We start from the raw sequence: 13,923 nt of genomic DNA, 5'->3' as shown, positions 1-13,923 counted from the left end.
TCCTTTGGGAGGGAAAAGCAGCAGAGTGCAGACTGAAAGCCTAGAGGACAGGAGACAGAGATCAAGGGAGAGTGGGGAGATGGGATTTACCCCTCCAAGCCTCAGGCCACCATATTGCTTAAGGGGCTTAGCAACCCGTTGGGGAATTTTGTAGGGGGAACACGAAAGAGCATTCAGGAGGCTGTGGTCTTTCTCCTTCAGAAAAAAGCAGGAGCAGATCCTGCTAATGGTTTTCCAGAGAGCTGGAGTAGGATTTGAGATGGAAGACTTTCTCACGGGTCTTACTGCACTTGATTATGCTACAGCCCACAATTCTCTAACACGATTACAGGAGAATTGCTTTGGGGCAGGGAAGATCTTTCTGTTCTATTTGTCCCATGCTTAGCACAAGGGGATGGGGGCTTTGATGACACAGTAATACAGGCGATTATTCATACTCACCCCAGCTTTTATTTGAAAGGAAAGTGGTCTTAGACCTTATGGTCGACCTTTAAAGGTCACCCATGACCTTTAAAGACTCCTAGAAAATAGGAGAAATGCTAGAATAATGCAGAATATTGAGGGGATTTTATTCCTTGTGTCATTATTTTTTAAGCCAGTTCCCTAATTTTGAAGGGTCACATGAATGTTTTTTGAATGGGTGATGGACCGTCTCTGCTCGGCTGCAGGGACCACTGAGTACATGCTGTGGTGGTCCACAGTAATAGACCTCTCACTGCTTACACTTAGCATCAAGAAAGACGATGAATTACCAACCCAAAGACCCAAAAGTGCTCTACAAACTGTAGGGCTGACCTGGAACCCAGAGAAGAGAAAAAGCAGCCATCCAACCTCCCTGACCTTTCAGTCCCATTCACACCAGGGAATGTGCCCACCCCTGTTGATCCCACGTTCCCCTACACCACCCTGCAGCCTCCTCTTGCCTCCCCCAGACCACCTCTTTGACCTTTTTCTGTGCTTGCCCTCCATCGCTGCCTGACATTAAGAAGAGGAGCACCCCTACCTACACAGCTTTCCCCAGACAAGTGACCAGCAGACTCATCGGTAGCTCCTGTGGCAGGCAGCTATCTGCATCCAAGGGGTTCTGTTGCTCCTCCTGAGCCTGTGGGAAGGATGCTCCATGCAGCTGCGGGTCGCCCAGGTTTGTCCAAGCTCTCCAGAAAAGCTGACGACAGCTGTCCGCAGCTCTGCTTCTCCTGCAAACCTCTTAATCCCACAGGAACATCACTCTCACTTCTGCTTCTTAGCGGCTTCTCAGAGAGAGACCTGGGTCTCATCACAGGCATAGCACTAATAAAACCCTCTTTACTTTGGCAGGACCCAACACCGCTCCAGCAGCGATAAATATCGAACCAGAGGGCAATTTGTCCTTTTTTAACCAGTGCAGATGCCTTCAGAGGGGTTGTGGAACCTGGACCCCCTCCAGCCTGGGAGCGCTGTGGATGCACAAGAAGTCCCCTGGCATCACACCTACCCACGGGGATGAACATGCCGTGGGTGCCCCCACACAGGAGCTAAACCTGCCTGTGAACAGTCGAGTGAATTACCATCCCTATTTCTTAGCTCAGCACTTTGTGGGTAGGCTTAAGGCATTTCCAGAGGATTTCCCTTCCCCTGCAGGTACTGCTCACATGAACTTTTGTCTCACCCAGCCTGTTTCCAGTACTCTGGGACCTCTGCTCCCCTTCCCCAGTGCCCCAGCTGAACTGCGTGCTGCCTCAAGGCCACCTGCACTGGGCCGGGCTCTGCTGCTGCGGGGTGACACGGCATGTCCTCCTGTCCTCATCCTTCCCACGCCATGTCTGCGTCCTCCCCAGTGACCTGCCCGCTGTCCCTGCGCAGCACCAGCTGCTCTCTGGCACCGTGTCCCTGGGGGGATGCTCCTGCAGCACCCCAGAATCACTTTTCCACGCAGCTCCCAGGGCAGCTGGCAGGGGGAGGCAGCAAGCATTTCCCTGATCCTCTGCCAAGCTTGGGCACGGCCAAATCCTCCCGGGCTTGTCCATCCTTCGTGACATCCCCACTTCCCTCCCCTAACGCAGCCGCATACCCTGCGTCCTACTGCCGGGGCGCTCCCGCCCCTGCCCGCACTGGGGTTTGCTCAGCGCCGGCAGGATTTATCACCCCACGCACAGGATTTATCCCCTTTCCATTCATCCCCCACAACCAGAGCACTTTCCCGACCCCCCCAGCTCTGCATTGCCGCCACCTCCCCTTGTCGCGCAGTCCCAGCCGTCCCCTCATGCCCCTGCCACGCTTGCTTGAGGTTTTCACCCAGGCCCGTGCGAGCGAACCCGCCGCCCAGGCTGCGGCGAGTCCCCGCTGCAAAGGTCTCCGTGGGTGATGCTGGGCAGAGCCAGGCCAAGCAGCCGCTCCGGGTGCCGGGGGAGCCGCTCGGCCGGGGCCCGGGCGATGCCCTTCTCCCGCGGGGCACCGCCAGGATGCTCCAAGCAGGAGGTGACGTCCCTGCGGGGGGAACACAGGGGAAGGGCTGAGGCACGGAGGAGCTCTCCTGCGGGGAGCATGGTCGGGGGAGGGAGGGAAGGGGCTGCAGGTTGACCTTTCCATCCCCTAACTCCCCCCCCTGCCCACCCCTAGCCCATGGGTGCATCCCCCCACACCCCCCCCCCCCCCCACACACACACACCCCCGCCGCCCTCCCCTCCTCCCGCAACTCCAGCGCCGAGGCCGCCGAGCCGGAGGCAGCGCTGAGCCGGATATGCAGCGACTCCCCGCATCCCTCCTCGTGAGTATCCCTCGCTCCTCCTGATGCCTTCGGAGGAGACGGATGGACGGACGGACGGGCAGCCAGAGGTGGACCAGTCTGTCCTATTTGCAAAGCTGGGGGGGGGGGGGGAGGGGGGGCGGAACCTCTTCCCACATCCCCTTCCCCATCCTCTGTCTTCATCGCCTCTTCCTCCTCCTCCTCCTCCTCTCCGGCCACGATATTCTCCCCTCCCAAAAAAAGGGCGGGGGGGCGACGACCTGCTGGCAGGTGGAAGGAATGGGGAAAAGCAATCCCATCTGGAACCCCGCAGGGACGAGGACTCAGCCATAAAGCACCCCCACCCACCCCCCCAAAATACAACCCCGAGGAAGGAGGGAGGGAGGGAGAAGGGCCGGGCTGCTCTGCCGCACCGGGAGACCCGCTCCGCCCGCCGCCCCGCAGCCGAGCGACCCGCTCCCATCCCGGCATGGGACAGAGCAGAAGGCCGCGACAGACAGACCGACAGACCTACAGACCCACAGCGGGCGGGGAGGGCTGCGGGGGGGTGCAGAGCGGCTAGCTGGCAACTCCCCCGGAGCGCCCCCCGCCTCCTCCCAAATGTTTCTTTCTGCTTTTATTTGTTTCCTTCTTCTTCTTTCTTTTTTTTTTTTCTTTTTTTTTTCTTTTTTTTTTAATTTATCTCCCCACTCGTGATTCCGGCGCGGGTCACGCAGGGCAGCGGGCAGCGGAGGGGGGAGGCCGAGGGGGAGGGATGCTGCCCGCCGCTGCCCACTCCTCTGCCCCCGCCGCGGGGCCGGGGCCGGCGGCAGCTCCGCGCCGAGGCGGCGGCTTCGTGGTCCCCGGGTGTAGCGGTGCTGCCTCCTCCCCCTCCCGCCTGCCCTCCTCTCCTCCCTCTCTCCTCTGCCCACTCCCTCACTCCTCTCCCCGCTCTCTCCTCTGTCTCCCGGTCCCTCTCTCTCTCCTGCCTTCCCCCCACGTCTCCCCTTTTCTGCTCCTTCCCCCCCGTTTTCTTCTCCCACCCCCCCACCCCCAGCCTCTCCATCCCCTCACCCCCATTTTTCAAGGGGGGGCTTTTGCTTTGCTAGGGCAGAGCGCGGTGACGCCGCGGCAGCCACCACGGAGAGGACACAGGACCCCCCCCTGGGCCCGCCGTGCCCCTTCGAGGGGGTGGCCTGGACCCCGAGACCCCCCCAGGGCCCCCCGCAGGGCTGCTTCGCCTGCATCGCCAAGTCCCCGGCCCTCCGGCAAGCTTCGCCCGTCCTGTCTCCTTCTTCTGCCGTTTATCTCATGGAGAGCAAGAGCTACAAAGGGGACAGCCTGCGGCCGGCGGTCCCGTGCAAGCACTCCGTGGAGAAGAAGACGATGACCAACCCCACCACCGTCATCGAAATCTACCCTGACACCACCGAGGTGAACGACTACTATCTCTGGTCCATCTTCAACTTCGTATACCTCAACTTCTGCTGCCTCGGCTTCATCGCCTTGGCCTATTCCTTGAAAGTGAGTACTGAGCGCGAGGCACAGGGTAAGGGGTGACCAGAGAGGGGAGAGTATTTGGGGGTCCTGCCTGATGTGAATTCCATCTTTGCCACCCAAATGAGAGCTTGCAGCCACTGGAAACAGGGATGGGGAGAGCCAAGGTGTGTTTTGGAACCAGGGATGTTGTTTTGGATGGGGAAGAGGCGCTTTGACTTGCCCTGGTACCCTCGGAGGCTCCTTTGTACCGTGGCAGCAGGGTGATGGGCAGGCAACACGGGGCTGGCTTGGCTCATGCTGTGCTCACAGGCACCCCGGCACTCGGTCCCTTCTTCGGGATCCTATCAGTTAGAGATCATCAGGATAGGATCCGGCAGCTCAGCTGGTTGGGCAGAAGCAGTAAGAAGCAGCTGGCCAGGATCAGCCGGCACCTGGCAAGTTGCAGGGGGTAGAGGCTGCCAAGGTGCTGTTTCCTTCTTGCCCTCTTCCTAATTAAAATGCCAGAGCTGGTGGCCACATCCTCCCTTGAGCCCTATAAATCCCAAGGCAAGTCCTGGAGACCTGCCAGCATCGTGGGAACCAGCTCCAGGTAGCCAAGGAGGTGGAAGAGAGTGCAGGAGGGCTTCACCCAGCATCGGGGCTGGGGGGAAACAGAGTTGTGTTGATGTAGAGGGCGATGGCACGGAGCACAGACCATGACGGGGACTGGACCAGGTTACTCCCGGTAGCTGCAGGGGAGAGCAGGCCAGCAGACAGGCAGCCCCTCTGCAGCTGCCGGGAGAGAGGGGCCTGGGCTGCCCTCCCCTTCCCTGCCTGCCAGATGCAAAACTAACTGAATGGATGTGCAGAGAGCCCGGGGCGGCTGGGTGGCCCCGGAGAAGAGCTAGCTGATTTGTTTTGGCAGGCAGCATTTAGAGGAAGGCCAGGACGCAGATAGGCTTCGTCACAGAAGCAGATCAATTAACCCCATCCAGATCCCGCGAGCTGGACTGCGAGCGCCCAGCACTGCAAGGAGGCTGCTCCCGAGCCCATCAGGGTCTCCAGCAGAACCACTTGGGGACAAGCCTGGCTCACCCGGCACTTGCACCGTGGTGTCTGCCTCAGTTTCCCCTTCCCTGAGATGGGAGATGATCACCCATCCACCACCCAGGCTTCACTGCTGCCTGGGCGAAGCACTTACAGCTTAAATCATGACAGGGCTGAGCACCATCACAAGCAGGACTGACCCAAGGGCAAATCCAGGCAGCAGCCGCCTAACACAAGCAGGGGGAGGGAGTCCCTTAACACCCTCTACTCTTTTAGTCAGAGAGGGAAGAAACTGGCTTCCTCCTTATTTTTTAAGTCTTTGCTCGTCTGAATTTGCCTTTAACGATTGGCGCCTTTCCCATACAAGCCGTACGGTCACAGTGGGCTAAGAATGGGTGTCACGCCACCAGGACGTAAGGTAGCTACAGCGGGTATCTGGGCAGATGTGGTCCCTCGGCTGCAGCCAGCATCGGGGACAGGATAGCCTGAGGACCAGGCTGACCCATCCCCAGGGGACAGGATGGAGTGCAGTCGGCCACCTACACTGTTTTTAAATGCTGGACACTATCCTCGGCACGAGGTGGAACGAAGGGCAAAGCCCAGAAGTAACCCAGGGCCAGAGCCTTGTGCCAGGGCAGAGACGTGGGCTCAGCATCTGGCTGCAAAGGTCTAGAGGACGTAAACTCCAGCATGAAAAAAAAAGCAGCAGTGGTGAGGGAAAGCCAATGGGCAACTTTGCTCCAAATCAGGGAAAGGAAAATAGAAGATGGCTGTCAAAAAACAGCCTTGGTTTTTGGACTGCGGAGGCAGTAAGTGATTGGATGTGATGGTGGTACCTGAACGGACATGGAGCTGAGCGGGTAGGAATAACCCTGCTCTGGGCTTGGAGCTCCCCAGTGGCTGTGACTCTGTGGCAGGAGGAAAATAGAAGCAAAATGTCCCTCAGAGGCATAGGACAGAGCTAGCAAGTGGCCGAAGGGATGGTGAGTGCCCTCATGGGCTGCTGTGGGGATGGGTGTGGGAGGCAACAGGGATGCTGTGGCAGTAGGAGAAGGTCTGGCCTGGGGAGGACCACTGGGATGTTAAGAAAGACGGAATCCTTCCTCACTCGCAGCTACTGCAAAGACTGTCGCAACACCCTGACTAGGCTGAATGTTAGGGTTGTTTCTCCAGAAGCCTGTTGTTTTCATCTCTTTTACAGTCAATAAAGTTTTTCCCAGAAGTTCAGAGAAAGCAGAAGCAAGAAATGCCCTGGGGACAAATGTCCCTTTAAACAACTTCTCTTGTACCTCTGCAATTAAATGTAAGGACAATTGAGCAGCAGATACTTAAGTCCCAGCTCTTCCAGAATGTCTGTGCTCTGCAGAGACTGAATAAGGTGCTGTGGGAGGGAGAGGAGGGAAGCAGCACCTTCCCCTCCCTGAGCCCATTCTGGGACCTCTGATGGCAGAGCCCTTGGCCAGTGGAGCACAGGCTTCCCGGCTGAAGGGAATTAAACAGTTATGGTTTTTACATTTCCTTTAAATAACTGAAACATCTAGCAACTTCAGGAATCATTGTTTTCATTTTCAGAAATAGTGTTTTCAATACTCTGCCATAAACGTCATCTGCTTTTGCCAGATTCATACTGTTAATAAAGCAGTAGCTCCTTCATGCCCAAGTCCATGAGGTGTTTCATTATATATCTTAGCACACCCTACTATTCCCACCGGTTTCAGCAGCACGACGCCCACACTGGAAGCCAGATGTATGCTTAGGTAGACTTGACTATTCCCATAAAGCTGGCTCCTTCCCCTTGCCCACTTTTATTTCTTTCAGCCGCAGCTGGGAAAACAGTACCTCCATGCCTGCCTGGCCTTTTGTACGTCAGCTACAGCCTTCTAGATTTCCTTCTGCAGAGAAATGCTATTTCATAGTGACCACCGTTTACTAAAAAATGCCAAAAAAATCAACCAGCACCAAAGAATTTATGCTCTTATTCGAAGAAACACATGAAGTCAGGTGAGGGCAGAGACTGTGACATCCAAGCCAAGTACTCTGTGTGACAGACATCCCAGCCAAGCACTCTGAATAAGAGTGTGACGGCATGCCTCGTCTTTATTTACACCCATAGCGGGCCAGATCTTCAGCAGACACATCTTGCTGGGCTGCAAGAATCGCACCAACTCACGTACCCCTCCAGGGGTTATTTCTAGCATCTCAGGCTTCTCAAGGTCAGCCTCCTGGCGTGCAAGCAAGGTGATTGCACATCCCTGTAAGTGTATGTTGGTGCTGGGGAAGAGGAGATAAACAGCAGGACCGGGGAAGTTAGAAACCCTAAAGTAACCTTAACCCCAGCGCAGCACAGATGCAAGGGTTGCCCCAATGGCAACGCTTTGGACTCAGTCGGGTTTGTTCAGGAGCAAATGCCATGGCCTGATATTCGGCAGCTCCCTCCCTCTTTCCCAGCTCCAAGCCATAATGAATGATGCATCAGTGCCTGGTGGCAGGAGATCTCGCTTCAGTTGTGAGGAGGTCTGTCTCCAGAGGCCGCCGGGGTGAGCCAAGTCCTTCCCAGTCCCCATTCCACCATGCGGCGGTAGATCAGAGGAGCTGGGATCTGAGACGAGCTGCGGTACAGCTGCTCACGTGGCTGTATGGAGATGAAGATGGCGAGAAGCCCTGCTGGCTTTTTAAGCCCCACTAGCCACCCTCAGGGTTGTTCGCAGAGTTTTTCTAACCCCTTGAGGCCACCGAGTTATGTGGTGTGACAGCACCCCAGGAGAGCTGAGCTCTCCTGCCTGCTATGCCCAGCCCTTAGCACGCAGCTCTGGGCACGGCTGTTTGCCTTCACCTCTCACCACTTGTTGACCGTTCCCATTTCAAGTGGAAGCGGACTGGCACAAATCCGTAGCTATTTATTAACCCCAAGAAGCAGAGAGGCTGCGGCACCCGACCGAGAGGCAGGCTCTCAGCCTGCTTTGCAGGAGGAGCGATGGTTTATGGAGGTGGGCGAAATGCAGGGGTGACAGCTCCATGACACCGGTGCTGGTACGGTGGAGGTATGCAGGCTGGAGAGTTCTTGACCTATTCACAGAGCAAATAAATCCAAGGATCCCCTCCAGAACTCGTTGTGTGTAGGGATGCAGAGCTCTGCACAGAAATGGGTTTACAGGCAACCAGCTGTGGGCTGCACACCAAAAGCCAGGCTGCCTTAAATACAGCCTCATTAGGCTCGTTATCAACAAACCATTCGTCTCCTCCTGCAAGCTGAGGCAGCACTTCGTACTTGCACAGCAAGTTCCCTGCTCCCAAAACTGAAAGGGGTCGAGCCCCACAGAAGAGAGAGGGAAGGTGGCTGCTGTGGAAGGGACTGGGAAGGAGTGGAGTGGCAGGAGCCAAGGGGAGTGCTTGGAGAGGAAGCTGAAGGCAAAACCCCAAGGGGAGGAAGGGCAGGGGACAGTGGTTAGAGGGAGGAAAGAAAGAGTCCTTGGGCACCAACACACTGGAGGTGTTGGAGGACAAGTTGACCTGGAGGTGTTGGAGGACACATTGAGCTGGAGATGGTGGAGGACAAGGTGAGATTGAGATGGTGGAGGACAAGGTGAGCTGGAAATACTGGAGGACAAGGTGAGATGGACATGGTGGAGGATGAGGTGAGATGGAGATGGTGAAGGACAAGGTGAGATGGAGATGGTGGAGGACAAGGTGAGATGGAGATGGTAGAGGATGAGGTGAGCTGGAAATATTGGAGGACAAGGTGAGCTGGAGGAGGACAAGGTTAGCAGCAGGGAGGTGATAGGCGAGCAGGGATGGAGGGAAGGGCCACCACTGCCTTTCACTAGTTAGAGAGTGTTTCATGGAATGCCAGGCATGGAAGAGGAGAGGAACCATGTAAGTTGCCAAGCCAGACCAGAGATGAGCTCTGCCTTGTCCTGGGCGGGATCTCCAAAGGGGCCACCACACAGTGCTTTGGGGTGTCTGGGGAAACCCTGCAGCCAGCAGATGTAATTATCCTTACACACCAGTCATCTCCGTGCAAAACAGGGCCAAAAATCCCCATCTAATTTTAGGCAAGGTGAGAAAGGTCGAAGTGACGATGAGAAAAGAGTCTGTGATTAAGGAAACACCAGACCTGGGTCTGGGGAAGTTCAGTGTTGTGACCTTGGGTACCTGACCCTCACCATGCTTCACCTCTTTGGCTGTGGAAGGAAGCAGCTTCCAGGGGTCCCAGAAGCTCGTGCACCAGCTGCCAGCACATTATGGTGATGGTGGCCACAGAAGCATGAAAATAAGAAAAGCTGAGGCTGGGCTATGAGAAAGACACCAGCATCTTCTTAAGGACAAAGCAGGGAAGGAGCTGAAACACTTATCTGCTCACCAGGAGAGCTCCTCCTCCAGAGCCCAGCTCAGATGCTGCAGAAGGACATTAAAGGGAGACATCTAGAAGCATCTGGGGGTGCAAGGCCAGGCAGGAGGAGGCGAGGCTGCCCTCGAGAGATGTGGGAGGTTGGGGCTGCGAGTGGTTGGGAAGGAGAAATGCCTTTTCATTGCGCTTGTGTGCCGCAGGGACCCTGGCCCTTGTCCGGCGCTTAAGGGCTCCGTTGCAATATAAATGATAATGCGCAATAAGGGATGATTTGCATGAGGGTGACCGCTGAAGCCATAGGGTGCATGGGGAAATAATGAGGGAGGAGAGGAAGGGGACGAAGGACTTGGCAAGGATAAGGGATCCAGGTGACCAAGGCCAGAGCAGCCAGAGGAGAGCCAGGGGAGAGCAAGGGAAGGGAAAAGCCAGGGGGCTGCCGGAGACAGGGGGTGCGGGCAGAGCTTGATGTGCCGCAGGGGTTGCCAGGAGCAGGTGGGTGGTACCAGCCAGAGGGACAGGGAGAGGAGGCATCTGGGCACCCTTTGGCAGGAGTCGAAGATGGCTGTTGTACCATCATTTGGGCCCAAACAGCAGGAAAGAGAAGAGATGGGAAGAGATCCCAGACACAAAAAAAAGGAATTGGGAGGAAATGGTGGCACTGGGAAGAGGGCAGCTCCAAGTGCCCCTCACTAGAGATGCTCAGCAGCAGCAGAACTGGAGCAGGGCCAAAGGGAGAGCCACAGGAAAGTCAAGGACAGGCGCTGCTGAAGCACGCCGTGGGAAAGAGCTAAAGTGCTGGTCATGAGTGGGAGCTGGTGTCAGGTGTGAGAGGCTGCTGGGAGCACTGGGAGAGGGCTGGGCATGGAAATTAGGGCGGCAGGGCACCCCAGGGACAGGAGGAGCAGGAGGCAAGGAGGGGGAGAGAGCTCCTGGGGCCAAGAGGAACTGGCCCGACACAGGCAAAGCAAGCAGCCCGTCTGCAGGAGGGTTGCAGAGCTAGGTGTGCCGGCCACACCGGTCTGCCGGAGAAACCTCTGTCTGCCTGGCAAACACCGATGGCAAACACCAGCTTGCCTGCGGCAGAGTGCAACCTCTCCCAGCCGCGGCTGGGTTACAGGAGGAACGGGCCAAAGGCGTTTGCTCCGCGCAGGGTTTGCCTTCGGCAGCCCCACCGCTGGAAAGAGGAAAATGTGAGAGAGCTTCAAAGAGCCTGCTGGGAGCAGCGGGTGGAATTTCTGGCTTGAATCCAGCAGCCCTGGGGCTCTGGCTCCAGGGCCCTCTGTGCTTCTCACTGGTAGGTGAGGAGGTGCCAGCTGCCTGGCACTGCTGTACCCACAGGTTTCGGTAGGATGCTAAACCTACCGGATAATTTCAAAGGTGAGTCATGCCAGACACAAAGCTGACACAAAAAGGCATGTGGGCTCCCAGGCTGCCGGCTCGCTGCCTTCCCACAGGTCATCTCCGCTGCTGGGAGCACCAGCCAAGCATGCCACAGAACCACGCACTGCTTGTGACTGCCCTCTGTCCCCCCTCCCAGAAGGATGCCCTGTAGCTGCCGAGCACTCAGCAGTGGGGTGGTGGATGGATGGCCCTGGCTCCAGCTGCAGGCTCCCAGGAGCAGGGTGCAATGGAGGCCGAGAACGTGGCACCGCAGGATTTAACCCAAGGAGGAAAACAGAGGTCCCATTCTTGCCTATGTGCCTGCCAGCAGCAGCCTGCCTACTCAGGGTCCAGGCTTAACGAAGAGCAGGGGATGCTTGTGCAGAGAGGTCCTCACTGGTGGAACGGAGGAGGGGACATTGCTTGAGGGTCTGAGATGTGGTTTTGGAGGCTTTGTGAACCAGCATGGCTCAGTGGGAACGGGGGGTTCAGCAACACTTCCCCATAGCCAGCAGGTTGGAGAAGGCTTTGAGGACAGCCCCCTGGGTAAGCACTGCAGGAGGGAGAGAGAAAAAGTCACTAAGACATGGTCTGAATCCATTGCAGAGTCTTTTCAGAAAGCACCTGGTCGATAAAAGCCATTTAATATTTCTAGATAGGACTCTGGGGCTGGTTTTTGCAGCCTGCTACCGACAGCTGGCCCTCAGCCGGCCGTGCCACGGAGGGATCCATGCTGCCGGCAGCAAAGGCGGGCTGCGAAGGACCTGCGTTCCCACGGCCTGCAACCCCCGGCCACAAAGCAGGCAGTGAAGCAGGCACTGCCAGGCTGTGCTGGCCCCTGGATGCCCGGCTCAGATACCAGGAAGGGAAGAGGGTTAAAGTCTCCTGGTCCTTTCATCCCACATTGTCGTGGCTCCAGCTGCCTGGGTCTGCTGGGTGCTGGCTCAAGGGGCAATTTGGGGACAGAGACACTTCCCTGCTAGGAAGGGATGGATCCCGACCCCTCGTCTGCTGGGCTCAAACTGCAGAGCTGCTGCTGGCGGTCAGTGCCATCAGCTGCCTGGCGGTGCCATCTGCCGCCTGCTGATGCCATTGCTGCCTGGCAGTGCCATCGCTGTCTGCTAGTGATATTTGCTGCGGGGCGATGCCATCTGCTGCCTGGCTGTGCCATCCACCGCCTTGTGGTGCTCTCCCTGCCTGCTAGTGGCGTCGCTGCCTGGCTGCGTCATCGCCTTGCGATGCCGTCACTGCCTGGCTGTGCCATCCGCTGCCTGGCTGTGCCATCCACTGCCTGGCAGTGACATTGCTGCCTGCTAGTGGCACCGCTGCCTCGCAGTGCCATCCGCTGACTAGCTGTGCCACCCACTGCCTGCTGGTGCTGTCGCTGCCTGGTAGTGCCATGCACTGCCTGGCAGCCCGGAGGAGGTGGGGACAGGCCAGTGACACAGCCGCGCACGATCTCTACCCGCTGCAGAGCTGCCCCAAGGCAAGCCCATGAAAGTCCCAGCCCTCAGGATAACGAAGAGAGCAGAGCACGCTGTCAGGGTTGAAAACTGGCAGTGGCAGAGATGCTACACGCGCCGCATAAGACCTGCAAAAGGAGCTCATTAACCCAGGACTGCTTAATATGCTGGAGGCTCCTGCGCAGCCCCGGAGCTGCAGCAGGACGCCGTGCCAGGTTTCGCCCGCTCAGCCCCTCGGCGCAGGCAGAGGCACGGGGACGCACACCCACAGCGCAGCCAGCCTTCTCGCTTGTGGGCCGGGGGAGCCAAAGGCTGGGGCTGCAGGGTCAGGGGGCTACGACACGGTGGGATGGATGCTTTAGTGCCCGTGTGTGTGGGGTGCAGACGGCACCTCATTTTCCTTGTGCACCCTGGCACTGCCCCACTCCAGGGGTCTCAGGGACCCGTTTGGCTTGGCTGGTAACAGCAAGGGGTCACTCTTCCAGGTCTTCTCCGCTCCCAGGTACTACAGTGCTTGGCTTCACAAGCTCAACCCGTAGCAGGACAGGGGAAGGGGTGCAAACCTCACCTCAGGGTGTTTTACAGCACCCCAAGCATTCAAATGCAAAAAGTCACAGCCCAGCCCCCATCCGCTGCACAAGTACCCTACAAGTGCGTCGGGTTTTGTGGGTGTTGCTTGAAACAAGTTATGCCTTTTATACATCTCCTGATTATTTTATTTAATTTATTTTTGTTTGTTTGGTCTCAGGTCCGGGATAAGAAACTCCTCAATGACTTAAATGGAGCAGTTGAAGATGCCAAGACAGCCCGGCTTTTTAACATCACCAGCTCAGCCCTTGCCACCTTCTGTATCATCCTTATCTTCATCTTCCTGCGATATCCCCTCACTGACTACTAGAGTGAGGCCAACAGCAGCGGCCGCCGCCAAAATGCCTCTATGCCAGAAGTGTCTGCAGTTGTTTCTTGTAGCAAGGACGCAAAAAAAACCACCCCACCCAACACTCCACCTTGATTGCAAAAAAAAAAAAAAAAGCCAATTAAATAAAAATTAAATGAGATTATCAGCCCAGCCGAGCATACCCTTCCTGCCCCCAAACAGTATATGAACTGCTGTAGGAAAGGGTCTCACTCTTACACAGGGAGAAAAATAGACCAAGAAATATTTATTTTATGGCCAACAAGCCGTGTGACAAGAGTGTGCAAAGCCCAGAGCGACGCACGCCTAGCGACAGACAGCTGAGCTCTGGGAGAAGTGGGGTCCTGCCGAGCGGGAGGCATGTGCAGTGATGGATGGGGACCATGGCAGGGCTGGCTCACAACATATCAGGTGTGTTCAGAACACCCCACCACCCCCTGACATACGGGGGTTTCTTTTCCTTTTTCTCTTTTGAATTTCATCCACTGGTTCAAACAACTCCCAACTCCTGGAGAGCTGAGGGTGTTAGGAAGTTCATGCTGGGGAGCCCCAAAGCCTCCAGAGAAACCCCAAAATGTTAAAGGGC

General features: G+C 56.9%; 1 protein-coding gene across 1 annotated transcript; it reads left to right on the top strand.

Moving 5' to 3' along the window:
• Positions 1 to 2,788: 2,788 nt before the first annotated feature.
• IFITM10 (interferon induced transmembrane protein 10) lies at positions 2,789 to 13,319 on the top strand. Its single transcript, XM_086472325.1, has 3 exons — positions 2,789 to 2,814; positions 3,814 to 4,228; positions 13,170 to 13,319. Exons 1-3 carry the CDS (start codon positions 2,789 to 2,791, stop codon positions 13,317 to 13,319), a joined length of 591 nt encoding a protein of 196 aa, XP_086328451.1.
• The last annotated feature ends 604 nt before the right edge of the window (positions 13,320 to 13,923 follow it).

Source organism: Leptosomus discolor, chromosome 12 (genome assembly GCF_034619465.1).
Source record: "Leptosomus discolor isolate bLepDis1 chromosome 12, bLepDis1.hap2, whole genome shotgun sequence".
NCBI classification, from domain to species: Eukaryota; Metazoa; Chordata; class Aves; order Leptosomiformes; family Leptosomidae; genus Leptosomus; species Leptosomus discolor.
The sequence above is the reverse complement of the archived record's forward strand: the minus strand, read 5'-3'. Positions and strand labels throughout refer to the sequence as shown.

Excerpts from the sequence above, each read along its gene's own strand:
- IFITM10 (XM_086472325.1), top strand. The coding sequence starts at position 2,789 with ATGGACGGACGGACGGGCAGCCAGAG. Across the intron at positions 2,815-3,813 it reads GGACGGACGGGCAGCCAGAG|GGCAGAGCGCGGTGACGCCG; the intron begins GTGGACCAGTCT and ends TTGCTTTGCTAG. Across the intron at positions 4,229-13,169 it reads CCTTGGCCTATTCCTTGAAA|GTCCGGGATAAGAAACTCCT; the intron begins GTGAGTACTGAG and ends GTTTGGTCTCAG.